The 24,872-nt window shown below is 33.5% G+C and overlaps 4 protein-coding genes and 1 long non-coding RNA gene across 8 annotated transcripts; 2 read left to right on the forward strand and 3 right to left on the reverse strand.

Moving 5' to 3' along the window:
• Window positions 1-1,898: 1,898 nt before the first annotated feature.
• On the reverse strand, window positions 1,899-15,757 carry LOC123293948. The gene is made up of 3 exons (XR_006535066.1): window positions 15,745-15,757; window positions 12,061-12,063; window positions 1,899-2,447 (listed from the first exon to the last, which is right to left on the reverse strand). It is a non-coding gene; the product is annotated as an uncharacterized LOC123293948 (long non-coding RNA).
• Window positions 2,402-6,999, reverse strand: LOC123293945 (IWS1-like protein). Of its 4 annotated transcripts, none has more exons than XM_044874954.1 (8): window positions 6,827-6,999; window positions 6,668-6,739; window positions 5,689-6,417; window positions 4,848-5,622; window positions 4,300-4,663; window positions 3,457-3,691; window positions 3,221-3,390; window positions 2,402-2,662 (listed from the first exon to the last, which is right to left on the reverse strand). In XM_044874954.1, exons 1-8 carry the CDS (start codon window positions 6,840-6,842, stop codon window positions 2,540-2,542), a joined length of 2,484 nt encoding a protein of 827 aa, XP_044730889.1. In that variant the 5' UTR covers window positions 6,843-6,999; the 3' UTR covers window positions 2,402-2,539. The 4 variants fall into 4 exon arrangements, with proteins under 4 accessions (XP_044730889.1, XP_044730890.1, XP_044730888.1 ...); XM_044874955.1 differs by having other exon boundaries at window positions 4,848-5,613; window positions 5,683-6,417; XM_044874953.1 differs by having other exon boundaries at window positions 2,405-2,662; window positions 5,683-6,417.
• On the forward strand, window positions 8,374-10,349 carry LOC123293947 (protein SEC13 homolog). The gene is made up of 2 exons (XM_044874959.1): window positions 8,374-9,197; window positions 9,982-10,349. Exons 1-2 carry the CDS (start codon window positions 8,568-8,570, stop codon window positions 10,288-10,290), a joined length of 939 nt encoding a protein of 312 aa, XP_044730894.1. The 5' UTR covers window positions 8,374-8,567; the 3' UTR covers window positions 10,291-10,349.
• LOC123293946 (zinc finger protein 70-like) lies at window positions 13,667-17,368 on the forward strand. The gene is made up of 5 exons (XM_044874958.1): window positions 13,667-13,909; window positions 13,984-14,095; window positions 14,613-14,993; window positions 15,241-15,371; window positions 15,511-17,368. The coding sequence occupies exons 1-5, from the start codon at window positions 13,674-13,676 to the stop codon at window positions 17,003-17,005; spliced, it is 2,355 nt and encodes a 784-aa protein (XP_044730893.1). The 5' UTR covers window positions 13,667-13,673; the 3' UTR covers window positions 17,006-17,368.
• A 3,577-nt stretch (window positions 17,369-20,945) lies between these two features.
• Window positions 20,946-24,869, reverse strand: LOC123292232 (ADP-ribosylation factor-like protein 5B). Its single transcript, XM_044872807.1, has 5 exons — window positions 24,767-24,869; window positions 23,649-23,857; window positions 23,233-23,358; window positions 23,043-23,152; window positions 20,946-21,094 (listed from the first exon to the last, which is right to left on the reverse strand). The coding sequence occupies exons 1-5, from the start codon at window positions 24,810-24,812 to the stop codon at window positions 21,046-21,048; spliced, it is 540 nt and encodes a 179-aa protein (XP_044728742.1). The 5' UTR covers window positions 24,813-24,869; the 3' UTR covers window positions 20,946-21,045.
• Between the last annotated feature and the right edge of the window lie 3 nt (window positions 24,870-24,872).

The following is a 24,872-nucleotide window of genomic DNA, read 5'->3' on the forward strand; positions in this document are numbered from 1 at the left end:
TTTCAATGCGGTTATTCTGTGCATATGGATGAAAACTAACTATAACAATTTGGCCATTACCCTAGAAAGAAAATCAAATATCAGGACCATTAATGGATGGTTTGTGGGGACTTCAAAATACTCACGATGCTTTTGGGTCAGAAGGCAGGCTGTATACTAAATACCCATGCTTCTTATGCTTATGGGATAGTAGAGCCAGAAAACAGCACTGGACTTAAAGTTATTGGCCACCCCGAGAAACTTTAAAACCTGGGGAGAAAAATGTTATCAATATTACTTTGGTGCCGCCAGAAAAAGTTTTGTTGCCACTTCTCCATATCAAATTGGGGTTAATGAAACAATTTTTAAAATCACTGCAAAAGGATGGAGACTGTTTTAAATATCTATGTACAACAAAATTCCCGAAGCTGTCAGAAACAAAGTTGAAAGAGGGAGTTTCATCAGAAGGCTTTTAACTGACACTCTCTTTGTGGAAATTATGAATAAGAAAAAAGAAGCTTGGGTATCGTTCAAGAATGTAGTGCGAAAGTTTTTGGGAAATACTAAGAATCCTGACTACAAAACCATTGTAGTATTGTGAATATTTTCCTGAAAACCTGGGAGCTTACAGTTATCGAGTGACAGTACCAAAGAAGGTGGGATGTCACTATGATTGCGGGCCACTGTATAATTTTTAATAAACGAGTGCTTTTCTCTAGCTGTCGTATGAAGTTTTACACAAAAAAGTGGGATCCGGTGATCCTTCTGCGACCACAGTGCCTTTAAGAAGATAAAAACGGCCCTACCCACTACACCAGGAACTATTTGGAAAATAGAAATTAATGTAAATCTTTTAATAATCACAAATTTATTTATTTTTTTTATTAAATATAATTACGTTTCAAATACATTTACAGGGGCGTATTTAAATCAATTTTAAACACAAGTCATTGGGAAAAAATACTTTTTTTATGTAGCGAATCATTAACTTTGAACATGCAATTTCAAATCGCTGCATAAAAAATCGAGGCATGCTTTCAAATTATTATCGTATTCAGACCCGTGTGCACAGTAGGGTGTTTTAGGTGGCAACCCCCTCCCCTCCTACCCAAATTGAGAATATCTCCACATAAGTTTGAACTAACAATAAAATCTTATAAATGCGACCATTTATGAAACGCATTTCCACTGACTAGTTACCCGTTCAACCTATTTTGGCATTGATTTATTTTTTTAATGCATATTTTGAGCCCGGTACATTTTTTAAGTCGAGTTTAGAAAAAAGAGTTTCTTGGTTTTATTGACTTTATAAATCTAACATAATCAACGAAAGTTTGAACATCCCCCCCCCCCTTGAATGTGATTATTGTGCACGGGTCTGATCGGACTATACAGGGTGTTAAGTTGACATATACGTGAAATACGAAAAATAAGTTTAATCGAGGAAAATGCTTCAAACGAAAAATGTTAGTTTCAAAGGTACACATCTTATACCAGCATCGAATTCGATCTAAGTATTCACGTTCAATTAAAATCTCACTCTGATTCATAACTGATAAACATTAGATGAACGCTTGAAATTAGAAAGTTGTTCTTTATAAATATACAAACATTTTTTGGTTTTGTTTTGTAAATCATAACAAAAAATTTAGCTTTTTGTGCGTTTGTTCACCCAATTTGAATAAAAATGGTCTTTATTAGAAAAACAAACCACTTTTATTGGATTTATTGAAAATTGTTTTTCAAGCAGTGCCTAGATTTTGCAGAAACAATTATACGAAAAAACTATTCTGGGTAAAACTTATCAATCCGTTTTCGCTTAAACTGTACGGTTTTCGAAAAAAATGTTTTAAACGGAAAAATGGTACTTTATTCATCAATAATAATTTTTCTTTTAGAGCTTTTCAATAATAATTTAGCTAGAAAATCTAAGTTAAATTTGATGTCTGCAAAAGATGTGCACCTACACACCCAATATTTTTTGCTTAAAGCAGTTTTATCTCGATAAAAGTTATTTTTCGAATTTCAAACATATGTCACCCTGTATAATCAAACAAAAAAATAACTAATTTTTTTTTCTTCACTTTTTTAAAAAGCAAATTAAAGTCTTATTATTTTTTTTTTTATTAATTTATATCAAAAATAGGAACAATCTGTGACAAAATTGCAAGACCTTCTTTTTTTTTTGTATTATGCCACAAATTTCCAAAAATGTTTGTAATCTTACAAAAGAATATTACATAAATAGATCATAATTATTCTATTAGCCTTGGAGCCCGTCACAGTAAAACTGCACTTACACCAATTTCGAATTTTCGCATATGAATCATAGGTACAATATGTACTAGGTGTGCCAGGATAAACCTAGTACATATTGTACCCATCGTTAAATAGTATTAATTCATATGCGAACTTTCGAAATCCATGTTGTAAGTGCAGTTTTACTGTGACGGGCTCCCCGCTTATATCTCCATTATTTCTTTAAAAATAATATGTACAACAATTTATGTGACAATTGTCTGTCTTCCAAAAAAATAAAAAATAAAAACATTTTGTATGTTTAAAGCGCCATATTTCGTCCTTCAATTGATATTTCTACAGCTCGCTTTGATTGTTTCGCTCGTTTATTATCTATAAAATTCTTCATATGTTTTTCAAATCTATTTAATTGTTTTTTACTCGTCTGCAAAAGAAAATCATTCATTATTAATAAAAAGATGATACATCGAAATGTTTAGGATTTTTTGGAAAATGAAGGAACGCTACACGAAACTGTTGTCAGTACCTAATTAAAGTAAATTGGAAAGCAACAAGTATTAATTTTGGTTCCCGTGGTAAATTCATCAGTTTTTGTGCTGAATAAACTTTTCTTTTTTTCGTGAAAATGACTTTCAAAGTTTTTTCTACTACTTTTAAAAGTGTATGATATACTTTTTTCGAAAAACGTTAAATTTTTCAGTTATTTAACGTTAAATACTCGAATCAAAATATATAATCTTTCACTTAATCTAACCACTTTGCGACACTCGTACGAAAACTGCTTTTCGATGCCATTTTTCTAATGTGGCAGCGCAAGCGACAAGAGAATACGAGGTTACAAATTGGAAATTTGAACAGAGCGCCTGAAAATCTATAAAATCACTCATTTTTAAAATTCCCGGAAAACTTTCCAGGTAAAACTGGATCAGATGACTATTACTAAGTGGACCATAATGATAATTGAACTAAAAATTATACTTACTCGACTAATATCAGTTTCTACAACCCATTTAGGTCGTACCACATACTCTTTATTCGATGGCATCGGTACTCTAGCTCTGCCAATCCATCCTTTATCACCAGGTCGTAATGCTTTATCCTCTTGTGTACCGAACGCTTTTGCTAATTCTTTTTTTGTTGGTTCACTTGATGCTAAAAAAGAAAAAATTTAATATCATTAACTAAAAACAAATATCGTTAGTGTGACAACAAACTTACATCCTTCGTCATTACGACGCCGTTTTGGCATTTGTTCAATATCACGTTGTAATCGTTCTTCACGACTTAATGCTTTAAAATCAGCGGATAAATTAAATATAGGACGTGCCCATTCATTAATTAATCGTCCAGCCCGTTCACGATTCTCCTTTGTTTCTCGCGGATGTTTATATAAGTACATAACAGCTTTACCAATACCGGAATGTTTTAATGTTGATTGATCAACTCTTGGAAACTGTAATTAAAGAAACGAATAAAGCAATGAACTGTCGATCTTGCTGCAAATAAGACAGATCGGGATGCAGTTTTTTGGATTCGATTCGTGAGGACGTCTATAAACTTCTATCTAATGAGGGAAAAGCTGCAAATTAAATTTGTAACTCGGGATTTTTTGAGATTTGGAATTTTACGACAATAAGTAACAAAAATCCGCAATTATCTACAAAAAAAAATACCCCTTAAAGCTCAGTTGGACGATAAATACTTAGTTTGTCAACTTTTGACCAAAAATGGCTCGATTTTCGGAAGAGGTGACAGAATCCGTATAATCTGATATCGGATTCGTAATCATCGACCAAAAATACTTACAGGAAGAGACAATTTTAAGCCAAAATAAGCATTTTCAAACAATTTTTTAGTCATCTCTTGGGTTGGGACAGTTTTTGGGGTACATATGCCCTTCGCTGGGGCCCTATACTCCCCTATAACTAGGTTAAGTTGGCTGAATGTTCTTTGGGAGCCCATAAACACGTTACAAGAAATTTTTCCCTACATCTCGGCTTACATTAACTGTATTAATTATTATACAGGGTGGGTCATTTTCTTCTCTCCCCCTTTACTCACCTGTAATAATAATTTTAATATATTTTCACGTATCAATAACGATGGCATCGATCGATCAGGCATCGGTGCTAACCAATCGGTAAGAACACTTAACACATTGTGCTCAATGAATGCCAATTGTAAATCATGTTTCTTTAATTGTGACATAACTTTTGGTAACATTGCTATTTTTTTCGTAGCCGGTTGCATCTGTTGATTTAATTTTCGATCCTCTTCAGCCGCTGTCCGCATATCTTGTAATAATTGTGCAATAATATCATCGTTATCGTTGATAATATCAATGTCTTTTCGTTTACGACGTCGCGTTTGCTCTGAACGTTTCTTTGCCAACATTTTATCAAAATCGGATACGCCATCATTGCCTCTGTAACAAATAATCAATTGTTTAACGCGGAGGGTTAAGACTACAGAAAGGCGTTCTAGAATGTTTGCCACATTTTTTGAACAAAGGCAAGAGATCATCTTCAATGCTCTTAAAAGATTTGCTTACGTTAAGCACAGGCCATGCCAGCCACCTATTTTAAGTGAAAGTAGTAATCAACACTTACTCTCTATCGTCATTTCGAACACCGTCATCAGAATCATCTGATACATCTGGCAACACTCCACTAGCAGCTGCCGCGGCACCTTCTTCAGGTACATCATCCAATTTTTCAGCTGGTGTCCCTCCTTCGTCCGCTTCATTATCGGATCCAGACGCAGCTGTCGTTTGTTTCTTTGGTTGATCTTCTTCGCCTTCTGAATCTGAAAGTATTCGTTTGCGACCACGTGATACACCAACATCTGACCTAGATCCGGATCTAGATCTAGAACGTGATTTTGAACGATTTGAAGCACGCGATTTTGATTTAGATCTTGAACGTGATCTTGATTTTCTTGAACCAGATCGTGATCTTGATTTTCTTGAACCTGATCGCGATCGTGATTTTCTTGAACCTGATCGTGATCGTGATTTTCTTGAACCAGACCTTGATCGTGATTTTCTTGAACCAGATCGAGATCGTGATTTTCTTGAACCAGAACGTGACCGTGATTTTCTTGAACCTGATCTTGATTTTCTTGAACCAGAGCGTGACCGTGATTTTCTTGAACCTGATGCAGAACGCCTTGAACCAGATCTAGATCGTTTTGATGCTCTTGAACCCGATCTGGATCGTCTTGAACCAGATCTAGATCGTTTTGATGCTCTTGAACCTGATCTGGATCGTCTTGAACCAGATCTAGATCGTTTTGATGCTCTTGAACCCGATCTGGATCGCCTTGAACCTGATCTAGACCTCCTTGATCCTGATCTTGAACGTGATCCTCGTGATGCTACAGAACCTTGTTGAAATAAATAATTTAAACTTAGTGTATAAAATTAATTAATAGATGGCAACCAACCTGAACGTGATCTTCGAGATCCAGACCTTGATCGACGAGAACCTGATCTTGAACGTCTTGAACCTGAACGTGATCTCGATCGTTGAGAGCCTGATCTGGACCGAGCTGATCCAGATCTTCGTGATCCAGACCTTGAACGACGTGAGCCTGATCTAGATCGTCTAGAACCAGATCTAGAACGGGCAGAGCCTGAACGTGAACCAGATTTAGATCGCCTTGAGCCTGACCGTGAACGTTTTGAAACATTCGAACCTGACCGTGATCTTTTTGAAGCATTCGAACCAGATCGAGAACGCTTCGAAGCATTTGAACCAGATCGCTTAGACGTTCTAGATCCAGATCTCGATCGATTTGATGCTGCTGAACCGGATCTTGATCTTGAACGTGCCGATACATTTGATGCCCTGGATCCTGATCGCGATCTTGATTTTCGTGATACATGACTACCGGCACGTGACCGTGGCGAACCAGATCGCTTTGACGTATCTGATTTATTCGAAGTGCGTGAATTTGATCTCGATGCAGCTTTTCGTGATCCTGATGGAGATCTTGAACCAGATCCAGATCTTGAACGAGATCGTGATCTTGACACACCATTCTGTTTTAACGATCCATTACTTTTGTTTGATTCATGTGATGATGATCTTGATCGTGCCGCTGATGATGCAGAATTATTTCGAGAGCCATTTAGTTGTTTTGGTGAAACAGAGCGTGATCTTGATCGAGAATTTCGAGCTAAAAATAATTATTACAATCCTAAAAATACAGTTTAAAATAACGACCTCAAACAACTTAAATTTGACGGGGGTTTTTTAAATTTTGTATTTGAGTTAAGACCCAGCAACGTCGTAATTCGCCATTAAAAGCGATCGGACTGAATTTATCTTATACAAAATGTATTGATTGTGTATCAAAAACATAATATTTTAGTGAATTTTCTCGAAAATCTAGATATGTTGAAATCGTTTAAAAAATTAAAACATACCAGAATCGCCAGCAGGACTAGCCGATGGTGATCCTTTGTGATTAACAAGTTCGTCAGATGTATTTAAAGGATCTAAAAACACATCATCGATCAAATCAAATCAAATAATTGTTTAAACTTATTTATTTAATATAAATCAAATATATTGTGGTTACCTACCTTCTTCATGCTCCATATTTTTATATTATTTGCATAAAATTATGCAAATTTAATGCACAAATTATGAATTTTCTTAAACGAATAATGATTACATTCAAAGAAATCTAAATATTCCTTCAAACATTCAATAAAAAATGACACTTTTTATTTATTCACTTTTAAAATTCATTTACTTTCTTCCATCTTTTACTACAAAATATTACTATGCGATAAAAGCAAGTGTCTACTGTGACACTGTCTGTGATTATTTTATGAATTGTCTCGAATCGATTTATCCCGAGACTTCCATAATATTGTTGGGCCCTGGACGGCGTTATCCTTAAAAACGTGGTTTCTAACACATAAAGAACCCGTAATCATTTGGTTAAAAAAACAGGGGGTTACCTGAATAATTTTCCGGGAGCTTTGAAAATGGATGATTTTATAGATTTTGAGGTACTCTTTTCGAATTTCCACTTTGCTACCATTTTTTGACGATATCTACATTCCAAAAAATCTAGATACAAAATTATATTCATATCATTTTTATACCATGTATATGAAATATACATAGTATATTAAGTTTAGTCCCAAGTTTGTAACGCTTAAAAATATTGATGCTACGAAGAAAATTTTGGTAAAGGTGTTCATAGAATCACCTCATTAGTCCATTTCCGTATGTCTGCCTGTCTGTCGTCTGTCCGTTTGTCATCACGATTACTCAAAAACGAAAAGAGATATCAAGCTGATATTTTTATAGTGTGCTTAAGACGTAAAAAGTGAGCCGTAAATGAGCAACATAGGTCAAGATGGGTCCTACGGACCCATCTTGTAAACCGATAGAGATAGAACAAAAGTTTAAATGTAAAAAATGTTCTTTATAAAAAAAATAAAAAACTTTTGTTCAAAACATTTTTTGTAAACATCACTGTTTACCCACGAGGGCGCTTATTAGGTGAAAATTTGTAGTATGTATTAATATGGGAATATCAGTTATGTGTGTGGCTATTTAAGAGTGAAAATCTTTATTTATTTACGTGACGTCAAAAAACAAACGATTGCGTCATCAAAACTGTCTTTACATGGTATTTCAACTGTTAACTCAGTCAATTGTTTGTTTTCACTTGTTTTTTATAAATTAAATAGTTTTAGTGTACGAGCGCTGAAAAGTCAATACACCCGAGTTATTAATTATTTAAATTCGAAGTATTTGACGTTAAATAACTTTAAAAAAATTTTGGGCGATTTTCTAAATCGGCTCAGTTGGAAACGGCTAAAAAAAAGGACAATTTAATGAAGAGTGTTCTTAGATATGTTTCAAATGCAAGTTTAGGGTTCCGTAGCCGAAGAAATTGTCGGGGGTTTTTTAAATTTTGTAAATTGCACTTGTTTATATTAATTTTTACAAAACCTTTTACTTCTTGACAAATGTTATAAAATAAATCATGGAAGTAAAATAAAAATGTTGGCAAAACTGTAAGATTTTTGTTTTTTAACTTTCAAATTGTCAAACGATTAATCAAATATTATAAAAATTTATAAGTAAAATAAAAATAAAATCGTAAAACTATTGAAATCTAATCACTTGATTAAGTTTTTAAGTGCTTTAAGTCGTATTCAAAACATAAATATCATAATAATTGAATTCGCCGGATAAATTTATTTATACAATTTGACCAACTTAAATTCGATAGTTTGTGTGTATATGTCATTCACGCCACGTCCAAAAAGTTAAATTCGTGTGTTATTTCGATAACGAAAAATGATTACGGCATTAAATGCAATCGATACCGGCCATGAAGATATGATTCATGATGCCGAAATGGATTATTATGGATTACGATTAGCCACGTGTTCTTCCGACCATTCTGTAAAAATATACGATGTTAAAGGTGGTACACAATCGCTGGTGGCTGATTTGAAAGGGCATGTTGGTCCTGTTTGGCAAGTAGCATGGGCCCATCCGAAATTTGGTAATATTCTGGCGTCATGTTCATACGATCGTAAAGTGATTATTTGGAAAGAGAATCGAGAATGGGTGAAATTATATGAATATTGTAATCATGATTCGTCCGTGAATTCCATTGCATGGGCTCCCATGGAATATGGTTTAATATTGGCGTGTGGCAGTTCAGATGGTTCCATTTCATTTGCAACATACAATTCAGAAACGGATTCGTGGGATTCGAAGAAAGTGTCAAATGCTCATACGGTTGGATGTAATGCGGTTAGTTGGTGTCCGGCAAATGGTTCCGAAACAGTTTTTGATAATTCACAACCGACAACGGTGAAACGTTTAGTTTCTGGTGGTTGTGATAATTTAGTGAAAATTTGGAAAGAAGATAACGATCGTTGGATTGAAGAAACTAAATTAGAAATGCATTCTGATTGGGTATGTATTCCTCCCCCTTCTAAAATCATAATCTCACTTATTTTCGACTAGAAAGTAACTAGAAGGGACTGGACGAAGAAACGAAGCACAAAATATGACCAAAGTTCGAAAAATTTGAGCAGTAAGTTGGATTTGAATGCATTTTTAGGCATTCGATTCGTTCGAGGGTCAGGAAATTTTGTATCCTAGTCTGACTTCTTGTTTTTGGGGTCGCTGAACACGAATTTCGTGATAAAATTGTTCTCAGAGGTATCTGGTGCTTAGGGTAAACGGTTTCTCGTCGTCTAATGGAGCTTTCGAGAAATTTTTTATATAATCGGTTCAAACTCGTTACACGAGGGCTTCTGGGGTCGTTGAACACGAATATCGTGTTAAAATGAGTCTCATAGGTACCTGGTGTTTAGAGTAAACGAATCCTCGCCGTCTAATGGAGTTTTCGGGAAATTTGTTATATATAATCGGTCCAAACTCGTTACACGAGGGTTTTGGGGTCAGTAAACACAAATATAGTGTTAGAATGGATCTCAGAGGTACCTGGTGTCGGGAAATTTGTTATATAAACACTCCAAAATCGCTACACGAATAATATCGTGACAGAATTGGTCTCAAAGGTACCTGGTGCATATAATCAGTTCAAACTCGTTGATCGGAGATTTTGGGGTCGATGAACAAGAATATTGTGACGGAATTGGTCTCAGAGGTTCCTCGTGCAACGGTATCCCCGTCTTTACATCTTGTAAAACCACGATGTGTTGTGATGATGGTATGTTTTATTTATTTTTAGGTTCGTGATGTTGCTTGGGCACCGTCTATCGGTCCTAAAAACTCGATGATCGCAAGTTGTTCACAAGATCGTCGTGTATTCATTTGGACGAGTAATGATAATGTCACTTGGTCGCCAACTGTGTTGCATACCTTCGACGATGTTGTATGGAATGTTAGTTGGTCGTTGATGGGTGGCATTCTAGCTGTATCCGGTGGTGATAATAAAGTCAGTTTATGGAAAGAAAATTTGGATGGACATTGGCAGTGTATTAGTGAAGTTAGTAAAGGGCAAGGTCAAATGGCGGGCAGTGAGCAAAGGGCTTTGTAAATTTTGTAAAAAAAAATGAAATCTGAGCTATATGAGATGTTAATTCTTTTATTTTGTTTTTTTTTTTTTTTAATTAATAATAATTAGTACCTTAATAAATTTGTAAAATTTATCTACGATAATTATTTCTTCACCCTATTCGCTCCGTGCGTGAGTTTCGTTTCCATGGTAACGATACACTACTTTAATTATAGAATTGTATGGATGTATATATAATTGTATGGATTGCATTTAAGACTTACATTTAAAATTTAATATTATTGTCTCACAAATTTAAATAAATAATTATGATAATTTACATTTGAAAAATAATATTTGTTCAATTTAATTTTTTATTTTCACAATTTTTAATGCATTAAGTTTAATTAATTCGTGTTTTTCAATAATTTTAATTTGACATTTACTATAACATTAACATGTAAAGAATTGCAAATTAGTAATAACAGCCTCCTTTAACGCCAAAATTTTTCACTGGAAGCGCTGGCATCGATTTTATTGTCCATACCATGACTACGCACACAACGAATAGGCTAAAAGTTATATCACAAAAGTTTCTTTACAATTTTTTCAAATTGAAAATGGTTTTTCTCCAATTATGAATTTGTTTATGTGTAACTAAATAACTTTCCTGATTAAATGTTTGATTACAAATATCACATGAAAATGGTTTTTCATTACTATGAACTACTCGTTGATGTCGAACTAAAGAATTTTTGTAAGTAAATGTTTTATTACAAATATCACATGGAAATGGTTTTTCACCGCTATGAATTAGTTTATGTTGCACTAAAGAACTTTTGTAAGTAAATGTTTTATTACAAATATCACATGAAAATAAATTTTCTCCGCTATGAATACGTTTGTGTGCACTTAAAGTAAATTGCTGGGTAAATGTTTTATTACAAATATCACATGAAAACGGTTTTTCACCGCTATGAATTCGTTGATGTCGAACTATAGAACTTTGTAAAGCATATGTTTTTTTACAAATATCACATGAAAATGATTGTTCTCCTAAAACAGTTTGATCTAATTTTTCATTTTTATACCATGTATATATGAAATATACATAGTATTATAAGTTTAGTCCCAAGTTTGTAACGCCTAAAAATATTGATGCTACAAAAAAAAAATTGGTGTAGATGTTCATAAAATCACCTAATTAATCCATTTCCGGTTGTCCGTCCGTCCGTCCGGCTGTCCGTCTGTGGTCACGATTACTCAAAAACGAAAAGAGATATCAAGCTGAAATTTTTACAGCGTGCTTAGGACGTAAAAAGTGAGGTCAAGTTCGTAAATGAGCAACAGGGGTCAATTGGGTCATGGGTCCGTAGTACCCATCTTGTAAACCGTTAGAGATAGAATAAAAGTTTAAATGTAAAAAATGTCCCTTATCAAAATTTAAACAACTTTTGTTTGAAACATTTTTTTGTAAACATCACTGTTTACCCACGAGGGCGTTAATTAGGTACAAATTTTATAGTATGTATTAATATAGGAATATCAAAGTGAATATCTTTTGTTATTTACATGACATAAATAACACGCCTATACATGGTATTTCAACAATTAACTCAGTCAATTGTTTGTTTTCACTTGTTAATAATAAGTTCAGTGTGTTTTTTTTTTATTTAATAGAGCCCTAGTAGAATGCTCATCGGTATTGTTTAATACTTGACGATCACTCAGGCTCTCCCAAAAATTATACAATCCTCTTCATAGGATTGTATGTAAGACTTTAGATAGAGGATATAATGTAATAGATGTTACGTGCTTTAATATATACACATACATTCAACATACTTCTAGCGCGAGCTGACATAAAAGTTACATTTGTCTAGAACCTTATGTATCTTCCTGCGTGCTACCTCTATGTTTCACTTATTGAACCAATAATAATAATACAAGTTATCTACATTTACCAACCAAGCAATGTATACATTGCTTGAGTCTTTTGTAATGTGAAAATACTACTACTAGCACTTAATACTTTCACCAAAAAACTAAATTTTTTTTATATTTTTTATGTGGGATATTAATTAGCATCAAGAAAGGATGCAGAGCGGAGGAGAAAAGTACGGAAGCAAGTGTCTACCCACAAATATAAAACCAACTATTTCACTTTCAACAAGTGCACTTGTGACTTGTGGGACATTATGGAAACAAACCTTTTTGAAAATGTCAGTCGGTAATGACTATTCTTTAATTAGCCACTACCGAAACTGTCTGGAATTATTAATAATTGTATGTCCGGATTTAATGATAATAATTAAATTTAATGATAATGTTTATAATTTGTCTTACGTAGTTAGTTAAAATTTTTATTAATATTATTTAAAAAATATAATGTTTTAATTAGCCTTTTTCCTATGTTTTTATTTCCTGCCATCTATCGGATCTTTTAAGGAAAAAGGCTAATTAAAGCATTATAAACTAACTAACTAACTAACTACCTAAGACAAATTATAACACTTAGTAGACACTTTTAAAAGAAGTTATGAATACATTCAGGCTTCCGTACTTTTCTCCTCCGCTCTGCATCCTTCCTTGATGCTAATTAATATCCCACATAAAAAAATTAAAAAAATTTAGTTTTTTGGTGAAAGTCTTAAGTGCTAGTAGTAGTATTTTCACATTACAAAAAACTCAAGCAATGTATACATTGCTTGGTTGGTAAATGTAGATAACTTGTATTATTATTATTGGTTCAATAAGTGAAACATAGAGGTAGCACGCAGGAAGATACATAAGGTTCTAGACAAATGTAACTTTTATTTCAGCTCGCACTAGAAGTATGTTGAATGTATGTGTATATATTAAAGCACGTAATTGTATGTTACGATGATTTTATCTTGCAAGACATATTTGTAGTCAATCCAATGAAAAGGATTGCACAATTTTTGGAAGAGCCTGAGTGATCGTCAAGTATTAAACAATACCGATGAGCATTCTACTAGGGCTCTATTAAATAAAACAAAAAACACATTCTGTATGTAAGTCATTTTCACGTTTAATATTTTCGTAACTAATTGTACACACTTGTATATCATTTTCATCAACAGATTCAACTTTAACATTAATAACACAATCACTATCAATATTATTGTAACATTCTTCATTTTCTGGTATTTCATTTTTAATATGCCCATCTTCCATTTTGTCCACTACAATGTCATTTAATGGTTCCATTTTTAATAATTAATTCTGAATATACTCCATCTTGGAGATCACGATCAGTCTATACTCAATTTAATGTTTTCAAAGTCTGTGAACACAAATGACAAATGACGTCAAACAAATCATAAACATTTTGACAGATAAGAAAAACATAACCTCTTAACTAATTATTTTCATGGATGGGTAAAAAGGTAAAAGTAAAAAAAATGGAATTAAAAGTTGGCTTACAATTTGCAAGCTATGAAGAGCTTACAGATTTTATTCATTTGTACGAAGAGGAAACCAAACAAAAATTATGGAAACGATCGAGTCGAACATTAAAAAGTACAAAGAGATTAAAAAAACAATTTAATGAAAGAATTCAATATTATGAGATTCAATACTCTTGCATTCATGGTGGTCAACGGACTCCGTCCAAAAGTAAAGGATTGAGAAGAGTTAGGTAAATTTAACAAGTTCTTGAAAATGTTTTACCAAGCGAAATTACTTTTGGACGTTTTTTTTTTTTTTATCTAGTACTCTACGAGTGGATTGTCCATTTAATATTAAATTACGAGCAAGTGTCGATGGACAGTTTTTAGAAATTCGAGGTTGCCACGATCAACATGAAAACCATTCAGATTACGTGGTAAGTCCTAATTTTTTTTCCAAAAAAAAAACAAACATGGAATGCCAGGCCTAAGCGTTCAGCATGCTTGCCGCCCAACCAGTGTCCTGTGATAGCCGCAACAACTTTGCGAACAGAGGCCCTTGGAAATGATATGAGAACTTCGGAACGCCTGCGATTGTACACAGACCATATCTGTCTTGTAGTACCACAAGTACGTTCTTTCCTCCATCTAAGATTGGCATTTTTCAGAATATCCTTTTTCAGGAGTAACTTGTAGTTCGCAAATGGAACTTCCGGGTATTTATTGATGCTTGTGCCGGCAGCATCACAATTTCCTGGATGTCCCTGTATCCCGGTACCCATACCAGGTCTACATTCATTTGTTCCGCCAGCTCATTTAAGGACAGTCCTGTGCCACCTTGGCAGTCCTGTGCCACCTTTGACAGCGCCTGCACTAACATTTATAACGAATTTTTCTTATTTGTGTGCACGGAATTTTGCTTATACAATTTAATTTATTTTTTTTTTTTTTAAGAAACCACAAAAAAGTGAAAAATCGAAAGAAGAGAATTCTTCAAAGAAAAAACTGAAAACACGACCATCGAAATTAGAAAAAAAATCAAAAGCACAAAATAATGAAAGTACGAAAGCGGATGAAGTGATTAGCGTGGAGATGCTGTGTCGTTTGTGTGGAAATCGAAGTGAACATTTAATATCGATCTACGAAGATGAAGGTTTGGAGTATCAACTACAAATGAAAATCAATCGACATTTACCATTCAGAGTGGAGCGAACAGATACAAACTTACCAAGTAGATGTTGTTATCAATGCGCGAGCACGCTACTCACTTGGCATGACCTGGCAGAGATTAGTATTGAGGCGGATCGACGATTAAAAACACTATTTGGTGCTGTTGTAAGTTTTAAAAACATATCAATCACCAGTTCTTAAACTTAAAAGTACTTCACCAGGTACTAGTTTTATATTAGGCTTCTAATTTTTAAATACGAAGGCGCCTTTTTTTGTAAAAATTTGGAATCTTGTGGGGGTACCCTTTTCATATAAATTTTGTGCCCGATACTGCGCTTGAACCGTTTGAGAACTTGTGATATAATTGACTGACTAAGTTTTTGAGGGACCTAAGAATTTTATGTGTTTTTAGACAGGAAAAAAACATTTAGAAGAATCAACACACGAAAATGTTACGGAACAAATGGAATGGGAATATTTCGAAGAAGAAAAAAATGAGAAGAAGAATTCATATAATGCTTCCACGAATACCAAACAAGAAAGGTACGTTTACATGTGTTGCCCGAATAGCTTCTTCGAGGGGATTTCCTCTAAGATTCATGGATTCAAGGTTTCGAATCCAAACAATCTAAACTTGACGCCTTGCAGGTGCAAATAATATGTATTAAAAATTTTTTTTCAGATCTGAAGCAATTGCTTTCGTCAGCTTTTCATCATTTCACAACGCACAGAAATCTTTGTTATCCAATCAAAATATCCAACCTGCATCAGCACAGCCTATGGAATGGATTAAAACTGAAGATCATAGTGATTCGGATGATGATAGAGGTGATATTACAGCTTCACCTTTACCACCTAGTGAAGAAGAAAGTGTTCCTCAGAAAAAAGTTTATACTTGTGACACATGTCAAGAAACATTCAAAACTTTAAAAAATTTTAAAACACACTTGGCTGAAACGTTACATAAAACACAAAGTCTACCAAAAGGACGACCTACAAACGAACCCAGGTATTATTGTGAGATTTGTGACTATGGATTTCCTGAACGGGATCTAATGGTAGAACATCGTGCGAAAGCTCATCAAACATCAAATGAAACGGTTAAGAATGAAAATCACGAGCAAGAATCAAAATCACTTGGAGTAGAAATTAAAACTGAGGAATCTGAACATGAAACAACTGTGCCAACAACACCATCTTCAGAGGACAAAGAATTATGTAACATTTGCAACTCATTATTTGCAATTAAACACGATTTAAAACGTCACATTCGTATACGTCATCCAGAAATCACACCAACGTTTAGCTGTGATGTTTGTTCGAAAGAATTTCCTCGAAAATATCAAATGCAAAAACATCGTAAAGAATTACATTCTGATGTTCCAGAAAAGGAGACGCTCAAACGTGGTCGAACACAACAAAATTCTGATTTATTGGCTCGATGTAAAGTTGATTATGAAGGGAAACCTCATTATCAATGTGAACATTGTCCTCGGATCATTCATAAACCGTATCAATTCCTTCGTCATTTAACTGTTCACACGGGAGTGCGAGCTTTTTTCTGTCATTTATGTGGGAAAAGTTTTCGTTTACCCAGTGGTTTAACACGACACATTAAAGAGTTACATTATGGTGTAAAAAAATATCCATGCGATATTTGTGGACGGTGTTTTGCATCGAAAAATACTCGAGACGATCATGTAAATATTCACACTGGAGCAAGACCGTTTGTTTGCGATTTATGTGGGAAATGTTATAAACAAAAGGCATCGTTAAATATCCATAAAACTTTCCATACCGATGCGAAACCTCATGTCTGTACACATGAGGCTTGTGGTAAACAATTTCGGCGTGCACACGAACTCAAAGTACACGGATGGGTTCACACTGGATACAAACCGTATGCGTGCACCATGTGTGACGTAACATTTAGATTATCCCGAGGTTTAAAACGACATTTACTAAAACGGCATGGAAGTGGTAAAGATGGTCAAACGACGAATGTAACGAAACCAAGTGTTGTGAAGAAAGAAAAAAAAAGTCACGTTGAAAGTCAGCCAAAGAAAGAGGGGTCAACAAATAATGTGGTTGTGATCGATGAAGGAAGTGGAACTAGTGATACGAATCAAATGGCTAATGAATATTTTAATTTTACGAGGAATTATTGTGGACCTTGAAGTTAAATCACATGAATTTGTCGTTAGGTTAGGTTAGATTAGAGTGACTGTCCTGGTGTTGGCCACATTTGGACCAAAAAGTTCGTTGTGATATCGAAAAAGGGTTCCTTCATCCTCTATGAATCATTTAGAGCGTATTTAATAGCAGGAGCTTTGTTGACAACGGACTTTATATCGAATATTTCGCCAAAGAAAAATTGGCTCAAGTGAGTCCATCTCATCATGGCAAGAGTTGGATAGTGACAAGATGAGACATGAACCATTTGGAGCTGTTTAAGAACAGCAAGAGGGCTTTGACGTCGACTGACTTTAAGTCGGAGAAGTCGCCAAAGAGAGGCTGGCTCAAGTAAGTCCATGTCCTCATGACAAGAGCTGAGCAGTGACAGAGAAAATGAGACATTGTCTCCTCCTTGCCATCACTGTGACAGCTCTTGTCGTCCAGCCAGTGTCCTGTGATAGCCGCAACAACTTTGCGAACAGAGGCCCTTGGAAGTGTAGTATATCTCATATCTGTCTTGTAGTACCACAAGTACGTTCTTCCCCTCCCCCCCATCTAAGATTGGCCTTTTTCAGAATATCCTCTTTCAGGAGTAACTTGCAGTTCGCAAATGGAACTCCCAGGTATTTATTGATGCTTGTGTCCGGCAGCATTGTGCCATTTCTGACAAGCTCGCCGGCTTCACAATTTCCTGGAATGTCCCTGTGTCCCGGTACTCATACCAGGTAAATAAATAAAATGAAAATCGATCGATAATTAATAAATTTTATTAAGAAATTAAAATTTTATAATAAATTGTAAATTAAAAATAATTTTATTTATTTTAAATGAAAATTAAAACACGTTATTTTTTTTTTTTTTTTTTCATGTCTTTCAAATTATTTTAGTTTTTCCATCTAGGTCTAGGGCCCAACCGTAATATTTGACAATCGATTATCAACAACTTTTTAAAATACGAAAATTTTCATAGCCATTGTAGTCCAGATCATTTATACATTAGAGCTTGCGCCAAAATCTTGTAGTTCTGGGTAAAATCCTGAATCAGGTTCAAAATTCATTCAGAACGACAGCAGAATATTGTAAAAAATTGCGAAGTTCGAAACAATGAGAAAATTTAAAATGCCTTATTTCGGAAACTATTGGATCTACAATCAAAAAACTAGTCCTTTGGGTTATAATTGACAAAATCTGAAAAAGTGCCGAATATTTTACGGTTTATTTTTTCCATATTTGCATAATCAGAACTACCGGATTTGACGCAAACTATCCCGTACTTTCTGAAAAGTTGTTCATATATTCTTCATTTTTTCCAAAAAATATCAATTTTAGGTTCGATGCACAATTGAAAATTTTCCGGGTCTTTTACAGCAATGAAACTTATTGGTAAATATAACCTGGACAACCTCAAATTTCGCGTTAGGCCCTGAACCCATTTTAATTTAAATATAATTCTTTCACCTCCATATACAGACTACATAAAACAGAGGTATTGTTATTATTATTTTTTTTTTGTTTATTCTCAATATGAGAAATTTTTCACACTTTTTCTCCAATCAAAAATTTTTTTTCTCTAAATTAAGGAACCAACAAAATTAACGGATTTATTTATTTACAAAATAAAAGTTGAGGAAAACAAATTTGAAAATTAATTTTCATATATAGAATCAAAATTTTATTAAATTTCTAAATAAATAAGTCATCGAAGGAACAACATCGCAGATAAAAAAGTGGCGTACTTGGAAAAAATCCGAAATATTCTCGAAATTACAAACAGGTTATTTTTCTGGGGAAAATGATTGGATTTGAGTGAAATAAATCAGATCCGATAGATAAAGTACAAGTTATCGGATCAAATATATTTCATTCAGATCTAATCAATTTTCGCTAAAATATTTATAGCGTCACTTTTTTTGCGGGGCAGTTTATAAAGTGGGTTTGTTTTTGACACAGAGATACCAAAATCACTTCTGGAAGTGTGTACAAAAATTTATCGCGTAACAAAATTATCGAGACAAAAGCTTTTATAAAGATTGCATCTTTTTTGAATTAGTTAACTCGTAATTTTTCAAGTTTTATTAACCAAGATTCGGAAATGGGGTTTTCATATTTTTTTATCATAAAAATATTTTTGGAGAAGAGTAATTTTTACGAAAACAGAACGTTTGTGATGTAAATAAAAAGTGAAAAGTTTCGTTTTAGAAATTCAATTATCTTAAATATATTTTTAAAAACTTAAATAGTGTCAAAAATAACACTTTCTCCTTTGACTCGCCTTAAAAATTTGAAATAAAAAATCGTTACTCTTTAAATAGTTCACTCATTCGAAAACTTTCTAGCTAGCGAGCAGAATAACTTTTACTTGGATCATTTTCTTAAATAAAAAACCGGGTTGTGAAACAAAGATTTAGGATTTTTTTTAAATGGAACACTGATGTATACAGTATACAGAGTGTCCCCACGATGACCGCCCATTAGAAGTTTCTGCAGAACCAGACATAATAGAAATTTGAAAATTGGTATTCCACTATAACTGCTTGAGCATAACTGCTAAAATCGATATTTCAAATGGAATGCCCTATTTATTTTTACATAACTCGCTTAATAAAATGACCCCCCCCTGAATCGTTAATATTTATTAGAAATTTTGCAGCAAACATACGTGTTGTAAAGAGTCTCCGGTATATCCGGAAGTGTCACAAATCTGAAATTAATTTAAGGCCGATTTATTCCATGCAGTTATCGTGGCATACCAATTTTCAAATTTCTATTATGTCTGGTATTGCAGAAACTTTTAATAGGCGATCACCGGAGAACACCCTGTATAATTTTTTTCCAAACAAATCAAAGAAGAGAAATTTAACATAACTTGTTTTGCTGTTTTCTTGTTAATTATAAAAATTTCTAATTAATAATTTTATATAATTAATTAAATGTACAATATTTATTTATAGTAAATTAATTCAGGGGAGATTCTATAGCCTAGAATTTCCCTAGTGGAAAAAATATTTGAAGAAGGAATAAGACTTAATAAGTCTTAGAAACTCTGAAAAAGTTTTAGGAACTCTACTGGAACTTTTGGGCTGTGATAATTATAAGAGTTATCCAGACTTATTAAGTCTGAATTAGACAGTCCAAAAACGTCGGAACATTCACTGTTCCTAAGACTTTTTCAAAGTTTCTAAGACTTATTCTTTTTTCAAATAACTTTTCCATCAGGGTCTGAATGGAATTGAACAGGGATGTCTACCAATAATGTAATGCGTTTTTTTTGCTACCATCGTAAATATTCGTACAAAAAACCACAGAAAAGGCATTCGACTGTGTTCGTCTGAAACTCACTAGAACACAGTTGAAAAGGGTGGCAGAATTCTTGACATGACACTATCGGTTGAATTACCACCTTCAAAACATGGAGAATCTCTCGTGATCCCACATTTAGGACCTGTACGGAGGCCCGTGCAAACGAGGAGGGGAGGCAGAAACTCAGAATCTTGGCGAGGTTATCAAACTGACTGCCACGAAACATATTTTGATTTAAAGAATAGGGTTAATCGCGGTGAAAGTTTCGGATAAATTTTCAAAATCGTTTGGGACTAGAAACTTCGAAAATCACATTGCAAATCAATTATTAAGGTCATTGAAACGTGTACTTAATGCGTAAAAACATAATGACGGCTGAAAAGAAAGCTTTCTTTGAGAGCAAAACGGCGGCCCCCGTAAAAAAGAGAGGGGTTTGAATATTTAAATAAAATGAACACACAATTGTAGGTGCCTCGAATGTTGTAAAACCCGGTTGAACTCTGATATTGTGAGAACTAGACTTGAATCCCCCCTTAATAATATTAATATAAAATTTAATATTTATATTAATATTAACGGTATTTATTTAAATTTTAATTGATATTTCGTTTAAAATAAAAATATTCAAGAAGAAAATTTGTTGTTTTTTTTTTATAAATTCAAAAATTTCTTTCATTTTTATGAATAAAAATAATTTTCTAAATTGAAAGTAATTATTATTATTAATAAATATCAAACAACGTCATTTCCGCTTTAATCGACTCACTATCCATTCCAAGCCTTGATATAATCTGAAATAAAAAATTAAAATTAATCGAGGAACTGAATCGTATGGTACTGAATAACAAGGTCGGGCTGATCTGGGTACCGGGTCTCTTTGTACGTTAAAGAGAATGCAGCAGCGAATTCGTTGACATAAGATAGGTCGTCTCAACGCCCCTTTCATCTCAGCCTGTTATTCCCATACAAGATGCTCCTTAATTTATCCAACTTGATTATTGGGACTTTGCGTAGGGCATGCGACAAGTCGAACTATGCCCATAGCGAGACAACTACCTTAATGTGTTAGTTTTGAACGCACAAACCCTGGCACACCTAGTCCATATTGTACCTATCGTTAAATATTATTGACTCATATGCGAAATTTCGAAATTCGTGTAAGTGCAGTTTTACTGCCACGGGCTCCCCGCTTAATAGAGATAATATGCGATAAAGATTATATCAAATTTATTTAATAACAAGTGAAAACAAACAATTGACTGAGTTAATTGTTGAAATACCATGTATAGGCAGTGTTGATAACTCTGTCACATTTCACATACATACATATCTGACATATTTAACTGATATTCTCATATAATGCGCAAGTGTTGATGCGCAATCGTTTGTTTTTTTTGACGTCATGTAAATAACAAAAGATATTCACTTTGATATTCCTATATTAATACATACTATAAAATTTGTACCTAATTAACGCCCTCGTGGGTAAACAGTGATGTTTACAAAAAAATGTTTCAAACAAAAGTTGTTTATTTTTTTGTAAGGAACATTTTTTACATTTAAACTTTTATTCTATCTCTAACGGTTTACAAGATGGGTACTACGGACCCATGACCCAATTGACCCATGTTGCTCATTTACGAACTTGACCTCACTTTTTACGTCCTAAGCACGCTGTAAAAATTTCAGCTTGATATCTCTTCGTTTTTGAGTAATCGTGACCACAGACGGACGGACGGACGGACAACCGGAAATGGATTAATTAGGTGATTTTATGAACACCTATACCAATTTTTTTTTTGTAGCATAAATATTTTTAGGCGTTACAAACTTGGGACTAAACTTATAATACCATGTATATTTCATATATACATGGTATAATATTAAAATTAAAAATAATTAGATTTGAATAATTAAAGTTAATTGGATTAATAATTTTATTATACCATGCATATATGAAATATACATAGTATATTAAGTTTAGTCCCAAGTTTGTAACGCTTAAAAATAATGATGCTAGGAAAAAAATTTTGTCATAGCTGTTCATAAAATCACCTAATTAGTCCATTTCCGGCTGTCCGTCCGTCCGTCCGGCCGTCCGTCTGTGGTCACGATAACTCAAAAACGAAAAAAGATATCGAGCTGAAATTTTTACAGCGTACTCAGGACGTAAAAAGTGAGGTCAAGTTCGTAAATGAGCATCATAGGTCAATTGGGTCTTGGGTCCGTAGGACCCATCTTGTAAACCGTTAGAGATAGAACAAAAGTTTAAATGTAAAAAATGTTCCTTATAAAAAAATAAATAACTTTTGTTTGAAACATTTTTTTGTAAACATCACTGTTTACCCACGAGGGCGTTAATTAGGTGCAAATTTTATAGTATGCATTAATATAAATGTATATCAGTGTGTATGTGTGTTTATTTAAAAGTGAATATCTTTTGTTATTTACGTGACGTCAAAAAAAACAAACGACTGCGCATCAACACTGTATATACATTTTGGTATGTGTTATGTGATAAAGAAATCAACACTGACTATGCATGGTATTTCAACAATTAACTAAGTCAATTGTTTCTTTTCACTTGTTTTTTAAATAAATTCAATATGGCTTCACTTATACATAAGCTGTTAATACGAGGCCCGTGCATACGGAAAAGGCGAGGCAGAAAACCAGAATCTTGGCGAGGTTATTTACAAGTTAAACAAATTAAACGATAGTTTAACGCAATGAACTTACCCTTCACCCGTCAGGGCACAACACGATTGTATATGCCATTGTTGTTGTTTAATCGATGTTAAATCCAACTGTCTGGATATTTCAGCGGCTGTCATGGAACCTTTTAAATCCTGTCACAAATTCAACAAAATATTAGGTTCTTTCTAGGGCTAGACAAAGTACAGGGATATTGGGATGATCAAATACTTACTTGTTTATTTGCATAAATTAAAACACTAGCTTTTGATAATTCTTCATGCGCTAACATACGATACAATTCTTCTCTGGTAACTGTTAAACGTTCTCGATCCGTTGAATCGATCACTAATATTACAAACTGCAAATTTAAAAAAAAAAATAAAAACAATTTTTGAATTTTTAACTTTGAAATAGTTATGTTGAACAACAAAAATTTTGTACCATTTGTGGTTATAGTAACACGGTGACTTACATACCACAAATATAATTACCATAAATAGATGAACATCAATAGTACGGAATCTTAAACTCACACTTGAAACGTATGTGAGAACTTTCGATGGGCGAAGGGTTAAGGCATGTTTTTATACGTAAAAATTGCAAAATATTTTTTATTCAACAGCTAATTGTTTTGTTGCATTGACTTACTTCTGTATTCGTATAGTATGTACTCCAAGCTGCCCGTAATGATTGCTGACCACCTAAATCCCACATTATAAAATGTATATTCTTCCAAACGACTTCCTCCACATTGGATCCAATTGTTGGACTCGTGTGAACGACTTCATTCATTAAGAATTGATATAAGATTGTCGTTTTACCTGCATTGTCTAAGCCAACCATTACAATCTTATGTTCTATTACAAATAGAATAAAATTATAAATTTGGTATTAGATATATTGTCTAGACTATTAAGTTACATAGACTGGGCGTCAAACAAGTTTAAGCTTGTCAAAAATTGAGGTAATTGCTTAGGTCAAATCCATCATGGCGGAGATATAGAAATTACAAAGTGTTGTTGTCATACTTGTCATTGTAGATTCGAAAAAATATATAATGAAACGTGATAAATATTTTTTTAAGTCAAAAAGTGAATAAGTTCAGTGGAATCACGGTGTTTTTATGTTTTTTTGATAAATGTCCCTGGCAGACCCAAGCAATTACCTCAGATGTTGGCACACCTCTCACTGTATGGAAAGATAGGCGATGTTCAGTCTACGTACTACAATGTCAATGGTATATTGATAAATGATAGCTGGTAAGTAGCCTGGCAATCTAAATTGGAACTACTCAAAAAGGGTCCAATTTCTGTTTTAATTATTACGAATTATTATCGCCAGGTTTTGTAGTTGTAACTCCCAGTTAATATAAATTTTAAGCACAAGTATTGTCATCTGGTAGTCTAAATTGGAACTACCCAAAACGAACCCGCTAGCTGTTTTGATTAGTACGAATTAATATCACCAGTTGGCGGGATTAACTCCCAGTTATCAATAATGGGTTTAGAATCCTTAGCTCATTTATCAATATTAAAATAATTAAAGTATTTTAAGACTCAAATTAAAAAGGAGAACTAATAATACATTGGACTCCAAATTAAGTTTTTAAAATGTTAGTGTATCAGGTTTCCTGACTTTTTAGGCAAAACTAGATATTTTTGATCGAAATTTAATCAACATTTGCTATCCTAGCAATCAGAAATACAAAAATTGATTTTAAACCATCGACATTGAACTAAATATATTAATTTTTTTTACAAACATACCTTCATTACCAAATAAACTCCATAGTTTAGAAAATAAAAGACCCATTCTGTTTGCACAACGAAATAAAAATTATAAATTATCAACACACGCACAAAAAAAAATTGA

Source organism: Chrysoperla carnea, chromosome 2 (assembly GCF_905475395.1).
Source record: "Chrysoperla carnea chromosome 2, inChrCarn1.1, whole genome shotgun sequence".
Taxonomy (NCBI): Eukaryota; Metazoa; Arthropoda; class Insecta; order Neuroptera; family Chrysopidae; genus Chrysoperla; species Chrysoperla carnea.

What these genes read in the sequence shown, in the direction of transcription:
- LOC123292232 (XM_044872807.1), bottom strand. Translation starts at nt 24,812, where the DNA reads ATGGGTCTTTTATTTTCTAAACTATGGAGTTTATTTGGTAATGAAG. An exon ending in GAGTTTATTTGGTAATGAAG is followed by an intron (nt 23,858 to 24,766) that starts GTATGTTTGTAA and finishes TATTTGTAATAG; the next exon opens with AACATAAGATTGTAATGGTT. An exon ending in TGTGCCCTGACGGGTGAAGG is followed by an intron (nt 21,095 to 23,042) that starts GTAAGTTCATTG and finishes TTTTTATTTCAG; the next exon opens with ATTATATCAAGGCTTGGAAT.
- LOC123293945 (XM_044874953.1), bottom strand. An exon ending in ATCTCGAAGATCACGTTCAG is followed by an intron (nt 5,623 to 5,682) that starts GTTGGTTGCCAT and finishes TATTTCAACAAG; the next exon opens with GTTCTGTAGCATCACGAGGA. An exon ending in TATTAAAATTATTATTACAG is followed by an intron (nt 3,692 to 4,299) that starts GTGAGTAAAGGG and finishes CTTTAATTACAG; the next exon opens with TTTCCAAGAGTTGATCAATC.
- LOC123293947 (XM_044874959.1), top strand. Translation starts at nt 8,568, where the DNA reads ATGATTACGGCATTAAATGCAATCGATACCGGCCATGAAGATATGATT. An exon ending in TAGAAATGCATTCTGATTGG is followed by an intron (nt 9,198 to 9,981) that starts GTATGTATTCCT and finishes ATTTATTTTTAG; the next exon opens with GTTCGTGATGTTGCTTGGGC.
- LOC123293946 (XM_044874958.1), top strand. Translation starts at nt 13,674, where the DNA reads ATGGAATTAAAAGTTGGCTTACAATTTGCAAGCTATGAAGAGCTTACA. An exon ending in AAAACCATTCAGATTACGTG is followed by an intron (nt 14,096 to 14,612) that starts GTAAGTCCTAAT and finishes TTTTTTTTTAAG; the next exon opens with AAACCACAAAAAAGTGAAAA. An exon ending in ACGAATACCAAACAAGAAAG is followed by an intron (nt 15,372 to 15,510) that starts GTACGTTTACAT and finishes ATTTTTTTTCAG; the next exon opens with ATCTGAAGCAATTGCTTTCG.